The sequence below is a fragment of the Podarcis erhardii genome (genome assembly GCF_964252035.2).
Source record: "Podarcis erhardii genome assembly, chromosome: 7".
NCBI lineage: Eukaryota > Metazoa > Chordata > Lepidosauria > Squamata > Lacertidae > Podarcis > Podarcis erhardii.
Window position 1 is genome coordinate 43,837,256 of NC_138511.1, and position 15,563 is coordinate 43,852,818.

Sequence of the window (15,563 nt, forward strand, 5' to 3'; positions counted from 1 at the left end):
GAGGATAGTGGAACTGGTTTGGCTGAACTGGGTGCTGGCACCTCAGGATATAGAATGGATTGCAAGAGATGGGCTGGGGTTTAGTGTTGAATGTTAGCGTTGCACACAGCGCTGCTGAAATTTGAGAGCCAAAAGTCTGCCACTTGTTGGAAGTCTCCCTCAACCATGCTCCATACTCAGTTGTCAGACTTTTCTCCCCAGAGCAGCTTTCCTTTCCTTTGCACTGACATCCAGGCTTTCTTGGGAATTGTGCTGATATTTAGCAGTGGCAGGAAAGACCACAGATTAGGGAATGATGTGACAGCGTATCTGACTGTTGAAAGCAATTGCATTAAAATCAAAAGAATTATTGGAGAATGCAAAGGTGTTGACTACAGTGTGAGGGAGCATCAGGTTCAGGGCGGTGTTGAGGTGCAAATCTAATTGCGGCTTCTCTGTGTGAATCTGAATTGCAACAGTTTATTCCTTTCATTGATAACTTTTGGAAGCAGGCTGGCTTGGAATATGGTTGCCAGCTGGAACGCTGTCACCAGGATCAAGAGAAGTACTTCAGGCGAGCTGAAGAGCTTCCCATCACTTGGTGGGATGTTTTGAATTTTCATGCTACGTTGTAAACTGCTTTTGAAACTCCCCTTCGTTTCAGAAGTGGGCAAGTGTTGTTTTGCAGCCAGAGGCCCCCTGGACATGCAGAACAACTTGGAGAATTGTTTGCACTGTGGCCTACTACTCTTCCAAGCAACTTCCATTGATCGATCAGCCTAAAACATATCTGTGAGTTCCATACAGCTTATGAGAAACTTCCTGTGTCCTCCTCTTCTCCTTCCAGTACATCCGCTGTGGCAGAGCCCAATTACAATCCCGGGGGGCAGCCGGCAGTCTCCGATCAATATCCAGTGGAGAGACAGCGTCTATGACCCCCATCTTAAACCCCTTGAAATACGCTACGATCCAGCCACTTGCCTCCATATGTGGAACAACGGATACTCGTTCCTGGTTGAGTTTGAGGATACCACAGACAAATCAAGTAAGACTTAAGGGGATGCCTGGGATCGTAGGATAATAGCTCGGTGGTAGAGCACTTGCTTTGTATGCCTGATGGCTTCTCCAGCTCGGGCCGGGAATGCCCCCTGCTTGAAACCCTGAAGACCCATTGCTGCCAGTCAGTGTAGACAATATTGAGCTAGATGCACCAATGATCTGGCTTGGTGTAGAGCAGATTCCTAAGACCCACTGGTCCTGCTGTTAAGTTCTGGCCTAGCAGGCACCTTTCGCCACCCCTCCAGTTGGCAAAAGCTAAGTACATTGGCATACATTTCTGCAGGTTATTTCCCAAAATATCTGGGCAAATATATGTCATGTGAATCCTTGCATTTTTGCTCGCATCCATGCCCTTGTGAAAGCTGATCCACATCTTTAAAATACGAGTGACAATTGCCCTGCTAATTTGCTAGGGTAAAAGCCGGATGTTTGGTCTGGAGATCTATATTCAAATTCCGCTTTTTGCAGCAGACCGATTACGTGGCTTTGGTTATGTGGCTCTCCTGACCCCAGAGCCCTACCAAATAATTGTATCGCGTTTTATACATGAAAAGGGCCATATAAATGTTCATGAGTGAAGTCTGTGGGTGGAAATTCTTAACTAATCCTCTAAGATAATTAATACAGTATCTAGTTTTGACTTCCAGACTCTGTGAATCATTATAATTGAGGAAACAGGAATAGTGTATTACATGTGTAGCGGACTTGTGGCCCTCCAGATGTTGAACTATAACTCCCATCAGTCACAGTCAGCATGGTTCAAGGATGATGTGTGTTGTAGTTGGGGGAAGGTCACAGGTCTCCCCATCCCTGATTTTTGAAAAACTATTCATATTTGCAGTACATTCAATGTAGGAACTAATCCTTAACAAAGGCTGTTTCCTGTTATGTATGTATTACATTTTAACAACACACATTCCTCCTCCATGAAGCTCAGGGCAGCATAGATCGAAACTTCCTCGTTTTTGTTTTTGTTTTTATTCTCTGCAATCCTGTGAGGTAGGTTAGGGTGCAACACAATAACTCAGAGAACTTTACGGCCAAACAAGTTTTTCCGTCAGGGTCTTAGTCAAGCAATCTTAGTCCAGCAATTACCGTATTTTTCGTCCCGTAGGACGCACCGTCCCATAGGACACACCTAGTTTTTTGGGGGGGAAATAAAGGATTTCCCCCCCCTTTATCCCCCCCCCAAAGCAGGTCGGGGAAACCGAACCAGGTCGAGGAACGGCGCTGTGCCTCCCTGCTGTCCCCCAAGCTTGTGGGGCTGGCCGATGTCTGTCTCAGGCGGCAGGCTGCTATCTGCAGCGTGGGGAGCCCTGCGGGGAACTCCTGCAGGGCTCCCCATGCTGCGGATGTCTGTCCGGCGCGTGGGGCGCTCTGCTTCAGGGCGCCCCGCCCGCCGGGTGGCAGGCTGCTATCCGCAGTGTGGGGAACCCTGCGGGGAACTCCTGCAGGGCTCCCCACGTTGCGGATGTCTGCCCGGCACACGGGGAGCTCTGCTTCAGGGCGCTCCGCCTGCCGGGCGGCAGGCTGCTATCCGCAGCGTGGGGAGCCCTGCGGAGAACTCCCGCAGGGCTGCCTAGGCTGTGGATGTGTTCCCGAAGCACCGGGTGCTCTGCTTTCAGCGCGCCCGGCGTTCCAGGAAGCAGGCTACTATCCGCAGCCTAGACAGCCCTGTGGGAACTCCCGCAGGGCTGCCTAGGCTGCGGATGTCTTCCTGAAGCCTGGAGAGCGAGAGGGGTCGGTGCGCATCGACCCCTCTTGCTCTCCAAGCTTCAGCGAAAGCCTGCATTCGCCCCATAGGACGCACCCAGATTTCCCCTTCATTTTTGGAGGGGAAAAAGTGCGTCCTATAGGGCGAAAAATACGGTACTCTTTTTTTTGCTATGATTTCCATGAATTTTGTCTCTTGGCTAAAATTCACTCCAACTGTAATCCATACAAGACTTGGGGAGCAGCTGACATTCTTTATTTGGATGCATTTTTTTCATTCTTTTGGATGCTTTTTCATTCAACTTTTACCCATTCATTTTTGTAGAGGAAGCCCTTGAGGAGGTTTCATGTGTGCATGTTCCCAAATGAATAGTATAACTCTGGCATTAAACATTAATGAAATAAAAGGTTGTTTATCACTTTGGCTGCATTTCATAGATAAGCTTTTGAATAATGTACTTGGGAAATATCTAGAAGGCAAGATAGGTGCTTGGTTCTAGCAAAGCACCTTGTTCTCTGGTTCCCCTTGGAATTGTATTGAAACCTCAGTAAATGGAAGGAAACTGAATATAGCTGCCTTCTCTGGCATTGGAAGAGCTCTTTTTATTCTTCCTGAAAAGAAAAGTCAGGTTTTGTTAGCTCACTTGAACCAAGTGCTCTGTGCTTAATGCTGTAATGGTTATTTTAATTTTAAACAGATAAGACAGAGCCTCAAAAGCTGTACATTGATAATCTGTTTAGCCAATAACTAACATTGTGGTGGCTGTTAGTGATGTGTGGTTAGAACACTTAGCAGCACTCATTAAGTAAGTTGTGTGTTACACAGTACTTGGATTAAGTCCAGTTACCTGAGTAGCCATTATGCAGAGAGTATGTTTAAATTAGAGAAGGGTCATAGCCCTGCGGTGGGATACATATTTTCCATGCAAAAGGTCCCAGGTTCAAGTCCTGATGGTGGGAAATTCCTCATACCAATTAAAGCTGCTGCCCTCCCGTGTTGACAGTATCGAGGTAGATGGACTAATGATTCTATAAGGCATCATCCTAGTGCGGCCTCACCTGGATCCAATTTATGAGTCATAGGTTGCCCATCACAGCACTCTTTAAGAAGCATAATCGTTCTCTAACCTTCCTGGGCTGAAGCTTACAGCTTGTGTTTGGGTTGTATCAAGTATTTTAAGAAAGCTATTTTAGATACTGCAGTTCCTTTTTATGGCTTCTCTTTTTGCTTGTCTTGCAGTTCCAGAGCAGGAGAGGTTAAAATTGTAGTGTGTACTAATAGTAACAGGGACGTGGGTGGCACTGTGGGTTAAACCACAGAGCCTAGGACTTGCTGATCAGAAGGTCGGCAGTTCGAATCCCTGCGACGGGGTGAGCTCCCATTCCTCCGTCCCTGCTCCTGCCAACCTAGCAGTTTGAAAGCCCGTCAAAGTGCAAGTAGATAAATAGGTACCACTCAAAGTGCAAGTAGATAAATAGTTTCTGGCGGGAAGGTAAACGGCGTTTCCATGCACTGCTCTGGTTTTGCCAGAAGCGGCTTAGTCATGCTGGCCACATGACCCGGAAGCTGTACACTGGCTCCCTTGGCCAGTAAAGCGAGATGAGCGCCACAACCCCAGAGTCGGCCACGACTGGACCTAATGGTCAGGGGTCCCTTTACCTTTTTTACTAATAGTAACATTGCCATTTAGCTACAGTGATGGAATTCACAGAGCCATGTTTGCGAGAGGATGAGCTGTGGATGTAGCTCAGTGTTAGAGGGCATGCTTTGGATGCAGATGGTCGCAGACTCGGTTCCCTGTAACCTCCGCCTTAAGAAAGCATCCTGGAGGGTGGGGCTTGAGAAACGTCCACCAAAATCCTCAGAGAGCTGCTAGCAGTCAGAGTAGACCGTACTGGGCTAGGTGGGCTCATTCAGCATAAGACAGGTTTTTGTGTTCATGCTGGTGTATAAATATATGTAGATAACTATGCAGGCAATTAAGGGTACACTCCCTACAATGGTCTATTGAGGTTTGTTTTTAATTTATTTTTACTTTTTTAACTTTTATGATTTTATTGTTTGGTTTGATGTTTGCATACTGTTGTAAACTGCTGTGATACATTTTTACAATACAGCAGTATAAGTAAAAACATTAAAATTGTGTTGGGGATTTCCTTAAGCAGGCTTCTAATATATTAAACATGGACAAGAGATACTAGACAAGGTTGATAGATTTACTAGCAGAAAGCAGCACCTTTGCTTTGCATTTCCAATATCTTTCTTCTATCTTAGCATCCTGATATGACTCACTTTCCCCATTATCCTGCACACTGTCCCTTGGTTTCTGCTAAGAGTAATTGCACACCGGTCCCTCTCCCCAACCCCCTCCCCTCCAAATTTGATGATTATCATAGCTGTGGCTGACTTCAGACACCACCCTCCTTTCCTGTTCCTCTGCATTCTCTATCTCAGCCTTCTCGCTCAGGTTTCCTAGCCTTCCTTGAGGGTAACTTTTGCTCTATAAATTTCAGCTGCTAACATCCGCCGGTTTCCATTGAAACGCTTTAGGTTTGCTTTGAAGTCATTCTGTTCCACTTCACTCTTTTCAATCTAATCATTATATGCCTATAACGTCTCCCTCTTTTTAAATATCTAAGCAGAGACAGCTGCTAGTGGTGATGCTTATATGCTCCCTCTGCTGTCGGAGAGGCATTTTGCCTCAATACCAGTTGCTGGCAATTGCAGGTGGGCAGAATGCCATTGCATTTCGGTTCTGCTTTTGGGTTTCCCATTAGGGTGTCTACTTGGCCACTGTGAGAGCAGGATGCTAAGATTAGATGGGCCATTGGCCTGATCTGCAAGGCTCATTTTACAAGGCAATAAAATAAAACACATTTGGGCTGCTGGCATAAAAACGTCTTAACGTGCCTGATAAGCATCCAGCCAAGTGTCATTTACATTACTCAAGCCCCAAAATGAATAAACATAACTTCCCTATGCTGCAGTCCACCTGTTGCAAACCCTGCTCATTCCAAGGGGAGCGGGATTAGGAAGGGACTTAAATTATAGGCTTGTTCTTGCTTTACTATAATGCTTTTCTTCTTTGTGATTCTTTCTGACTTCTCAACACGTAACTTACTCTTCTTTCCCACCCGCTCCTGATGCTCTCTTCTTCCTTTGTTTTCTTTCTCCTTGCTTCTTCTGTCTGACAGTAATAGGCAGCTGCACAGATAGAGAAGAGGAAAAAGAGTGAATCAGAGTCAAAAAGTAAGAAGGAAGACAATGGCAGTAAACTGAATAGAGGAGCGTGCTTTTAAGAGAGGCGGCATCTGAGATGGGATCTAAATCAGATTTGTTCCAAGGATGAGGCTAGCTGCACTGCTGGGAGTAGAATGAAAGCAAAGGGAGAGAGAGAGAGAAGGAGATGAGAAACGAAGGTGTTGGACAGCGCAGGTAAGTGCTGGTGGTTGTGTGCACACTGTTGCCCTCTGGTGGTTGCTTTGTGGTGTTGGTGTCTGCTGTTTTAGGTGGCAGGCAGAACTTCCAAAGTGCAGTTAGGGGCACCTCCCAGTGCATTGTGGGATTGCCTGCAGTTACTATTTAGCAGTGCAGTCCAAGCCACCAGGAAGAGAGAACTTGGATTCGTCAGATCCTGAACTTTCTCGGCTGAGCCGGGCCTGAGCCCAGTGTAAGTCCCCCACCCCAGCTGAGCCAGAGTTATGTTGGCATAAGCTAGGCTCAGCTGGTGGAACTTAATATGACATAATATATGTCAGTGCAAATCTCCCAAAAGCGGTGTTCCAGGGGTGTGTTGGCACATGAAGGGGCAAGGAGAGACTTACACCTGTTCCAAACCTGTTCCTTCACTTTGGTCTGTGACTGGAAACCCAGTGGAACTTAGCTGACAAGCAGTCAAATTTCTCCTGCATGGAGGAGTCACTTACACTGGCTTTCTGTAATTAGGATTGTTCTGTCAAGAATATACAGGGACTTCCACGTCTACACCTAGAGATACAGGCTATGGTGCAAAAGAGACCACATTCTATTGCATTTCCTCCCGTTCTCCTTAATTTAAAACTTTAGGAACGGCTTATTTAGCATGTGGTAGAAAACCAAGCATGTGGTAGCGACGTCGCTTTTTGACCCTTCAATGTTGGCTCTTCCTGTCAAGTGGATAAGGCATGAGAGGGCAGCAAGGATTTCAGGAATTTTGCTCAGTGTCTGCATATGCACTTTTTTTGCAAAATCCCACTTGTTTTGTAGTCACGTATGTCTAGAAATCGCCGAGTAACTTAGAGGTAATGTTTTTGTTGTACTAGCACATGACTTAAGAACGTGAGTACTTATCTTCACCACAAGGGGACAGTCATATTCAGCCTCATTTTCTGCTACATTTGTCCGCAATTCTCTGCAGATGCTCACAAACCCTTTTCTCTACATCCTGGAGGAAAGTGGTTTTAGTTGAGCAGGGTGCACTGTCTTATGTTTGGGCTCACCTAGGTAGATTACCCCTTTTTAAAGTCAGCCAAAGGAATAGCCACTAGCAAATAACAGACTAAACACTGCATAACAACATACTGTTTTCAATCTCTTATAAAGGACTTGGCGTTATTAAGCAACAGATAACTTTTATTAGGTTGTCCTCGTATGTGAGCCCAATGGAAGTTTCAGCTGCCATCCTAGTGATGAAAAATCTAAATGGGGACAATGTAGGACTCTATTTCCAAAGGAATTATCCACATGCGGCAATTCTAACTTAGGCTTTTAAAATTAATTTTCTTTTAAAATTTTAAAATACATGTGCATAGGCTTACAGATTTTGTTGCATATCAACATATAACTTACAACAATAAAACAAAACAGTCCAAAATAATATCATTTTGAACTTGTAGACAGAGTCATGGGAGAGCATGCATGCCCGAGTAATTACAATGACATTATGATGTGCAATAACATAGGATGTTTAGATTGGGGAAGACAGGCAAATAATTGTAACAATTCAAAATTATGTTTCAATATCCATTCTTTCCATCAATGGTTACATCTATTAAATAGAAGTAATAGGGAGTGAAGCAGGAGGGATAATGCATGCACACCAGACCGCATTGGATACTGTAGGTGCTGTCACACATGGCAATTCTCTTCTTCTGGAGCTTTTTAGGTCATGTGCTAGGTGTGCCAAAGATTCTGCATCTTTGGTGATGTGTATCCAGCAGATGTATTTGACATTTGCTTCCATTGGAAAGAAGGAACATAACCCAGAAGAACAGTCCTTACAATCGGTGCTAAATTACCAAAGTGTTACTGCAGAAAACCTTTTCCAGAATTTTACTTTTCCTAAGCAAAAGCAAGTCGTGAGAATTCTTGCATTGCATTAATGGCAATCTCTTGCTGCTATGGTGTGGATAAGAAATGTAATTAATCTGTGATCCCAAGTGTGCTTTACTATATGTATATAAGGTGTCGGTCATAACCACCGAGTCTAACTTCCCGGTAAACATGCCAGGCTTGTGTTCAGATGGCTCAGCTAGAACTCCAGGAATAGCTCTGTCTTTCGTGGTCACCGATATTTGTCAGGCTTCCAGAAGCATCCCTGTAAGATCATGGGATCAATGCAGAGACTATGTTTGGATACTGTGGATGTAAGCATCCTATAATATCTCAGTGAGCCAGCCCAGAGACTCCTATTTACAGCAGCAGAGAAGTCACAATGTGCATCTTCACTGTGATTTTGCAAGCCCTGCTGTGGTTTATTCCCCCTCTGAAGTGCGAACAGTTAGAAGGATGTTGCTGTAAGATTTTTGCCAATCCCGCAACACCCCTCCTCCAGCACAATGCACTTTGTGCACCAAGCCAAATCTGCTTCACTTCTGCTTTTGGCCCCTGTGTTGTTGCTATTTGATACCATCCACCTACTTTCAGGAGAACCAGGCAGACTCTGCTGCTACTTTCTACTTGCCACGTGTCTTTATATTAAGAGGGAGAGGGATGAGAGAGATACAACAGTGCAATCTTACCCATGTGTATCCAGAAATAAATCTCATTTATTTCATGGGAGCTTACTTTCAGGTAATTGTACAGGCTTGGGGCTTAAGTGTTGGCCTCCTAACATCATTTTCCCTCTTATCCAAGTTATTACAGGAGGCCCCTTAGAAAATAACTACCGGCTGAAGCAGTTTCACTTTCACTGGGGGGCCATAAATGAATGGGGCTCGGAGCACACGATTGACTGTAAGGTCTTCCCAGCAGAGGTAAGAGGATACTTTCGTGAGATTCTGGAATGTTGTGCACCAGTGAGTCTTAATCAGAAGTGTTCACCAAAGCATTTTGGGCCTGTGACATTTCCTCTGTGTTCTGTCAACGCGTGGAAAGATTTGGCCGGTAGCCATGCAGCCATTTCTCCTTTTTTTGTGTGGGGGTGGGGTTGTGGGGTTGCTCTTGGGCAGCCAAGAGTAGAAGGCTCAGAACTCTACTGCAAGGTCTTTGAGAATCATATCCAATTCATTGCAGTTTCCGAAGAAAAAGATTGTTCCATCTCATTTCTTCCACGGTTCTAAAATACAGATTGAATTTAATTTCAGCTGCATTTGGTACACTGGAATTCTTGCAAATATGAAAGTTTTGAAGAAGCTTTGATGGAAGAAAATGGTTTGGCTGTGATTGGAGTCTTCTTGAAGGTAGGATGGTGGGAAGCCTGTAACCTTCCAGTGGTTCATTCTGAACTGTCACTTATAAGTGTGGAGACACTTCCTTACACAAAGAGCACATTTAAGGCTGCACTCCTTTGCACATTTACCTGGGAATAAGTCCAACTGAACTCTTCCTTTCAGTGGTAAGAGCTGCTCAGCCATGGAATGGGCTGTCTCGGAAGGTGGTGGACTCTCCTTCTTCTGAGATTTTTAAACAGATGACCACCTGCAAGTAACCTTTTAACTTTTTGTTTATATCACAGTAATATAAGCATACATCCTATTGGTTAACTAGATCAGTTACAAAACCAGAAACCAAGGATCATACTGAGCAGGAAGAAGGAATAAATGGAGGAAAAAATGAATTATAGGGAGGAGGGAAGAGAGAACGGGGGGAAAGAGTGAGGACTTTTCAGCACCCAAACTGCATATGTGTCCTCCCTGCAGTGGTTCAATTATTGTATTGATTGAGAACTTCCAGCATTCCCTTGCATAGTGTGATGCAGTTGGTGGGAGCAAATAAATACCATAAAATATTTCAACTGTGTCCGGCAAAGGCTAATGGCATAGTGCAGCCTTTGCCAATCTGTTGTCCTGTGGAACTTTTGGACTACAACTCCCATCAGTCTCAGCCAACTGGGGCTGATTGGAGTTGTAGTCCAAAACATTTTCAGGGCAACAGGTTAGAGAACGTTGACCTAGTGTCGTAGGAGTTTGCACTAAACCACTTGATCTCTAGATGCAATGAATAAAAACATACTCTTTTTCCCATTCCCTTCGCAGCTTGGAGCCAATCACAGTGGGCTGCAGAAGTTAGTAGATGCCTTGCCATCAATTAAACATAAGGTAAAGAGAATTTTAACCTTAGTTGCTATTCAGTATCCATCTCACACAATGCACAGGAGCAATCAATAGGTTTGCCCTGAAGCCAACCTGACGATGAGCATTCCTGGATGACGCATGTGCCTGTTGTGTTTGTGCTGGTGGCCTTACGGTGCCTGTGTTATGCCACAGGTGGCCTAGAGCAGTGTTTCCCAACCTTGTGCCTCCAGCTGTTTTTGGACTACAATTCCCATCATCCCTTGCCACTGGTCTTGCTAGTCAGGGATGATGGGAGTTGTAGTTCAAAAACAGCTGGAGGCACAAGGTTGGGAAACACTGGCCTAGAGCACTGGAACCGCACAAGGCCTTGCTCCCACTTTGAGCCAGGCATTTGTTCAGAGAGTTGAGCAGTCTGATTCCAAGCGGAGGAGCCAGGATGTGTGTGCCGTTCTCCCAGTGGCTTCTGGAAGGGCTGTAGCTCAGTGGAAGAGTGTCTGCCTTGCATGCAGAAGGTCCCAGGTTTGATCTCTGGCAGCATCTTCAAGCCGGGCTGGGAGAGAACCCAGCCTGTAACCCTGGAGAGCTGTTGCCAGCCCATGCAGACAATATTGAGTTAAGATGAGCCAGTGGTCTGACTTTGTATATGTTCCCTGTGTACATACATAAAAAGATAAGATCATCCCTGCCTACAGGCTCAAAATCTGACAGCAGTACAAAAGGAGCTAAGGCCTACTATATGTGGTGGGGATGCTGTGGTGGAGGACTGTATTGAATTGTGGCTCCTCTCTCCACACTTGGTGCCTGAGGACCCAGAATGACCAGTAATGCAAGCTGAGGATCCCATCACAAATAATCCTGACGGAATGAATTTATTATTTCGGTCACAGACCAGTTCCAGCACACATACAAAATCAGGGAAGTCAAGAAACACAATAGGGATAAATTTAAATTAGCAGTTTGGTATAACAGGGACAGTACAGATACAGTGGTGCCTCGCAAGACGAAATTAATCCGTTCCGTGAGGCTCTTCGTATAGCGGTTTTTTCGTCTTGCGAAGCAAGCCCATTGACAGCTTAGCGGATTAGCGCTATTAGCGGTTTAGCGGCTTTTAGCGGATCAGCTGATAAGCGGCTTAGGGCTTAGGAAAAGGCGGGGGAAAGGGAAAAATCCCCGCAGGAACTCGCAAGACATTTTCGTCTTGCGAAGCGCCTCCAAAACGGAAAACCCTTTCGTCTAGCGGGTTTTCTGTCTTGCGAGGCGTTCGTCTTGCGGGGCACCACTGTATAGCAGCAGCTAAAATATATAAATTAGATCTTACTCACTAAAATATAACCTGAAGTGTCATTTAAAACCTTAATCATGATGATATCACAGCTTGTTCCCTAAGTTTTAAGGCAATTGCACAGAATAACCCAGACTAATCACTGATGGCTTGCATTTGCTAGGATGATCTCGTTGAGTTTGATGAATTTGACCCCTCCTGCTTGTTGCCATCATGCCCTGATTATTGGACTTACGCAGGATCTCTGACCACCCCGCCGCTTTCAGAGTCCGTCACCTGGATCATCAAGAAGAAGGCGATAGAGGTTGATGATGATCAGGTAGAGCAAATGGAAACTCGCCATCTGTAGCTGGTGTATTGCTGGGGATGGATGTGGGAAAGCAGAAGGAAGAATGAGATTCTCAGCTGGGAAAAAGCTTTCTAGGAGGAGCTTGGTGTCTTCTAAAATGTTGTGAATGCAACTCTACTTTATTTTCACCTCTGCAAGTGCAGTATAGAAAGCATATACTGCTGAATAATACCTGCAGACGTATCCAACACTGTTAGGCTGAGTTTATATGTGGAAAGGCAAATCTTTAAAACTTCGTATTGTGGAGGGTTGTGTGTGTGTGTGTGTGTGTGTGTGTGTGTGTGTGTTTTGCAAACTAAACTAGTAGACATGAACATGTAATTTGCAATCAAGTGGGTAAAAAAAATTGTAATTTTTGTTTGGTATCTCAAAGCTTCACTCCCAGTGCTAATTGCAGCTTCCGGGGAGATAATGTTCTGGGTTTTTTGGGTGACTTTGGGATCATGGTGAGGTGGGGTGGAGTGAGATTAAGCTCTCTCAGTGAAAATTGTCCAGTTCCTGTGTTAATTGTTTTGTAAACTGATGTGATTGCAAATGGCATGTTGAGCATTTCATCCAATTTGGCTCCAAGTATGAGCATTTTAAACAACGTCTGGTGCAGAGAGAGACAGACAGATGATGAGAAACAAAATGAAATGCTTCCTGTTCCTAACAGTGGCAGCACAATAATATCACTATTGGAACAAGCAAAATCATACGGATTCTCATTTGGAAGCAATTCCTGCTTATCTCAGTGGCATTTACTTTCATGGTTGGGTCCTGGGGATTTCAAATATTTCCCTCTTTTTAAGCTCATTTTCTTCCTTCTCTAAAATAGCACTTGCTTTTGTGGCACACATTGGGCCTTTCCAGTTTCTGTGGGTCAAATTATGTTTGAATCCATTTCCTAGCAACGAGCTTCTCACTTTTCTCCTTAGATTCCTTTTCCAAGATTCACCAACTCAGTACAGTCATAATGCTTAACCGTGGTTTGCTTTCCTTTAGCCAAAACTGAGCATTGCATCTGAGTCATGAATAAGAATTGATCACGAACCTGACTGTGAAATTGTGGCATGTGATTAATGTTTTCTTTCATTTAAAGACTTACATTCCTTTTTTGACTCAGAAGAAGAGATCTGTAGTGGCCAATAGGATTCAGGTTTAAAAAAACCAAAAGGCCAGTACAAAGCTAACTTAAAAATGTATAGCATAATCAGAACAACAACAAAGTAATAACTGCTGTTGAGCAAACCATGGTTAAGGCAGATTCCCTGTTAACAGCAGCCTGGTCTTGCATGGCCTCTGGGTGCAGAGCTTAGCTAGTTAAGATAAACTGTGGTTGCTTTTGTTGCACATTTGAGATCTTCGGGGCCAAGGCAACAAACCGTAGTTGTGACTGCACTGGGCCTCTAACTTCTGGGTGTTTGAATCCTGGAAACTGGGGCAGCTTAAGAATGTTGGCTTGATTAAGAGATGGCATGCCGCCATCCTGCAAATGTCTAGGATTCGATAATGTTCTCAAAGGCTGACAAGCTGCAAATGATAAGAGATGGATTTTGTTTCCAGGTGGCCAAGGGCAGCCCAGTGTCTTCTTAAGCAGCTCTGGAAGAGAGCAGAATCATTAACTTGGGAATTAGAGGGTGTGTGTGTGTGTGTGTGTGTGTGTGTGAGAGAGAGAGAGAGAGAGAGAGAGAGAGAGAGAGACCAATTTTGTTTCTTCCCTAACACTTTCTGGACTTTGCTCTTTCTCATTTCCAGCTTGAGGTGTTTCGGATGTTGCTCTTCACCCCTGCGGGAGAAGAAGAGCAAAGGATGGTGGACAATTTCCGTCCACTTCAGCCAATAATGGATCGTACCGTCCGTTCCTCTTTCCTAATCCAGCACCGACGGAACATTGAAACAAGATCAGATGAACAGATACATCATGCCCAGCAGGAAACGCCCCAGGCGGGGCACGTGCGCCTTTAAGGAGGGGGGGGGGGAAATATATACAATGTTTATTAGCACTTTATATGTTTAGAATATATATTGATGCAAGGTCACTTACTTTAAAGGGTATTGGGTTTGTTTTGGGGTCCTTTCCTTTTCTAATGAGCTGCTTTTTCTGTAGCACAATAACCTGCTTTAACGTAAACCCCTCCCACAAATAGCCATTCAGCGTATGCATCAAGTAGAATTCCAAGCTTTGTCATCAAGACTTCTCTATTGCAATATATATATATATATATATATATATATATATATATATATATGCTTTCGTAGATTTTATATATATATATATATATATATATATATATATATATATATATATATATATATATTGCAGATTCTCAGTTTCATAAGCTGTATGGTGGCAAAAGATGTCCCCAAGAGGACACATTAAAGGAAAGATATAACTAAAGCATAGCTCTAGGAAATGGAGAGTTTGCATGAGTAAATGACTTTTTAATGAATGGATTTGTGCTTATATTGGTACACCCGGTCCAATTCTGTCTACCTCTGAGCTTTTAACTTTATAAAAGTTATGTAATTTTTCACTGTATCTTTTGTGCCTACCAGAGGTGTTTGTTTTAGTTCTCTTGGATCCAGGCAATGAGCTTTTTCCACAAACCAGTGGGTTTAAATGGATTCTGGATGAAATCCTAAGTGTGCTTCCTTAGAAACGAGCTCAATTAAGATCAGCGGGACCAACTTCCAAGGAAATGGGCATAGGACTGGGCTTTGTGTGTACGTACACATCAGTATATATTTACTGACATAGTTGGGACTCTCACGTGTAGACTTCGTCATGAGCACACTTATAAATATATACCCCCCCCCACTCTGTAGGCTGATCTCAAGTCTCAATTGTATTTTCAAACAAAAGCCTGCAAAGCATTTGTATGAGCAGAAACAAGCCTCATCCGGGATCCATCTTCTGCTAAAGCTATCTTGAGATTTATCATGTGCCAGAATTAATCAATTGCTTTTAGCATTGCAGCCCTTTTCAGACCCCCCCCCCCAAATATTATGTAATAGTACTGAGGAGTGTTCTGTTACAGTTTCATCATGTACATGTCAAAAGTAGAAATAAATTGTTCTAGCAGTTTTGAAAAACAAGCTTCATTAGTCATGTTACTTAAATTATAGGGTGAACTGAAATCCACTTTCTGCAAGCATAAGTTTTTGTTTACATGTGTGCCCTCATTTCGCTCCATACAAAAGTGGGATTAATTTTACGTTTCCCACTTGCCCACAGGGAGTGTCTTCAGTACACGGCTTGTTTTCTGCAAGGGTGTCCTCTCCTTTTCAACCATAGGCTGGTGGGTCTTGTGTGCCAAATATAACTTGAGTATAGCAAAAGTTAGAATATGGCATCAGTCGTATGGATATATTTGGACCAATCTATTCTCAGAAACTAAATAGGGCAGGTGTGGAAAATCTCCCATCATCCCTGGCCATTGCTCAAGCTTGCTGGAGATGATGGGAGTTGTACTTCAGCAACATCTGAAGGGTCCCCACACTTGGCCTAAGGATAGGAGCTCAGTTTGGCATGCACAATGGTCTTAATCCTTGCAGAAGGTGGCAACTTTAGGTTATGGCCAATGTTAGTTCTACCCAGAGAAGACCCATTCAAATGAATGGACATGACTAACTTGGGCCCATTAATTTCAGTGGGTCTACCTAGTTGTATCAACCCTTTAATTCCACTTAGGCTGGTAAGAACAG

General features: G+C 44.1%; 1 protein-coding gene and 1 long non-coding RNA gene across 3 annotated transcripts in view; one reads left to right on the forward strand and one right to left on the reverse strand.

Moving 5' to 3' along the window:
* The window catches only part of CA5A (carbonic anhydrase 5A), a 29,447-nt gene extending 15,387 nt beyond the window's left edge, over positions 1-14,060 (forward strand). For both annotated transcript variants that reach the window (XM_081872358.1, XM_081872359.1), the window contains exons 2-7: positions 827-1,024; positions 8,867-8,985; positions 9,316-9,411; positions 10,207-10,269; positions 11,691-11,846; positions 13,614-14,060. In XM_081872358.1, the coding sequence (XP_081728484.1) occupies positions 827-1,024; positions 8,867-8,985; positions 9,316-9,411; positions 10,207-10,269; positions 11,691-11,846; positions 13,614-13,823 (842 nt within the window). In that variant the 3' untranslated portion in view covers positions 13,824-14,060. The remainder of the gene's footprint in view (positions 1-826; positions 1,025-8,866; positions 8,986-9,315; positions 9,412-10,206; positions 10,270-11,690; positions 11,847-13,613) is intronic.
* Positions 14,061-14,666: 606 nt separating this feature from the next.
* The window catches only part of LOC309347471, an 83,535-nt gene continuing 82,638 nt past the window's right edge, over positions 14,667-15,563 (reverse strand). The window contains exon 2 of the long non-coding RNA XR_014158949.1: positions 14,667-15,276. This is a non-coding gene — a long non-coding RNA (uncharacterized lncRNA). The remainder of the gene's footprint in view (positions 15,277-15,563) is intronic.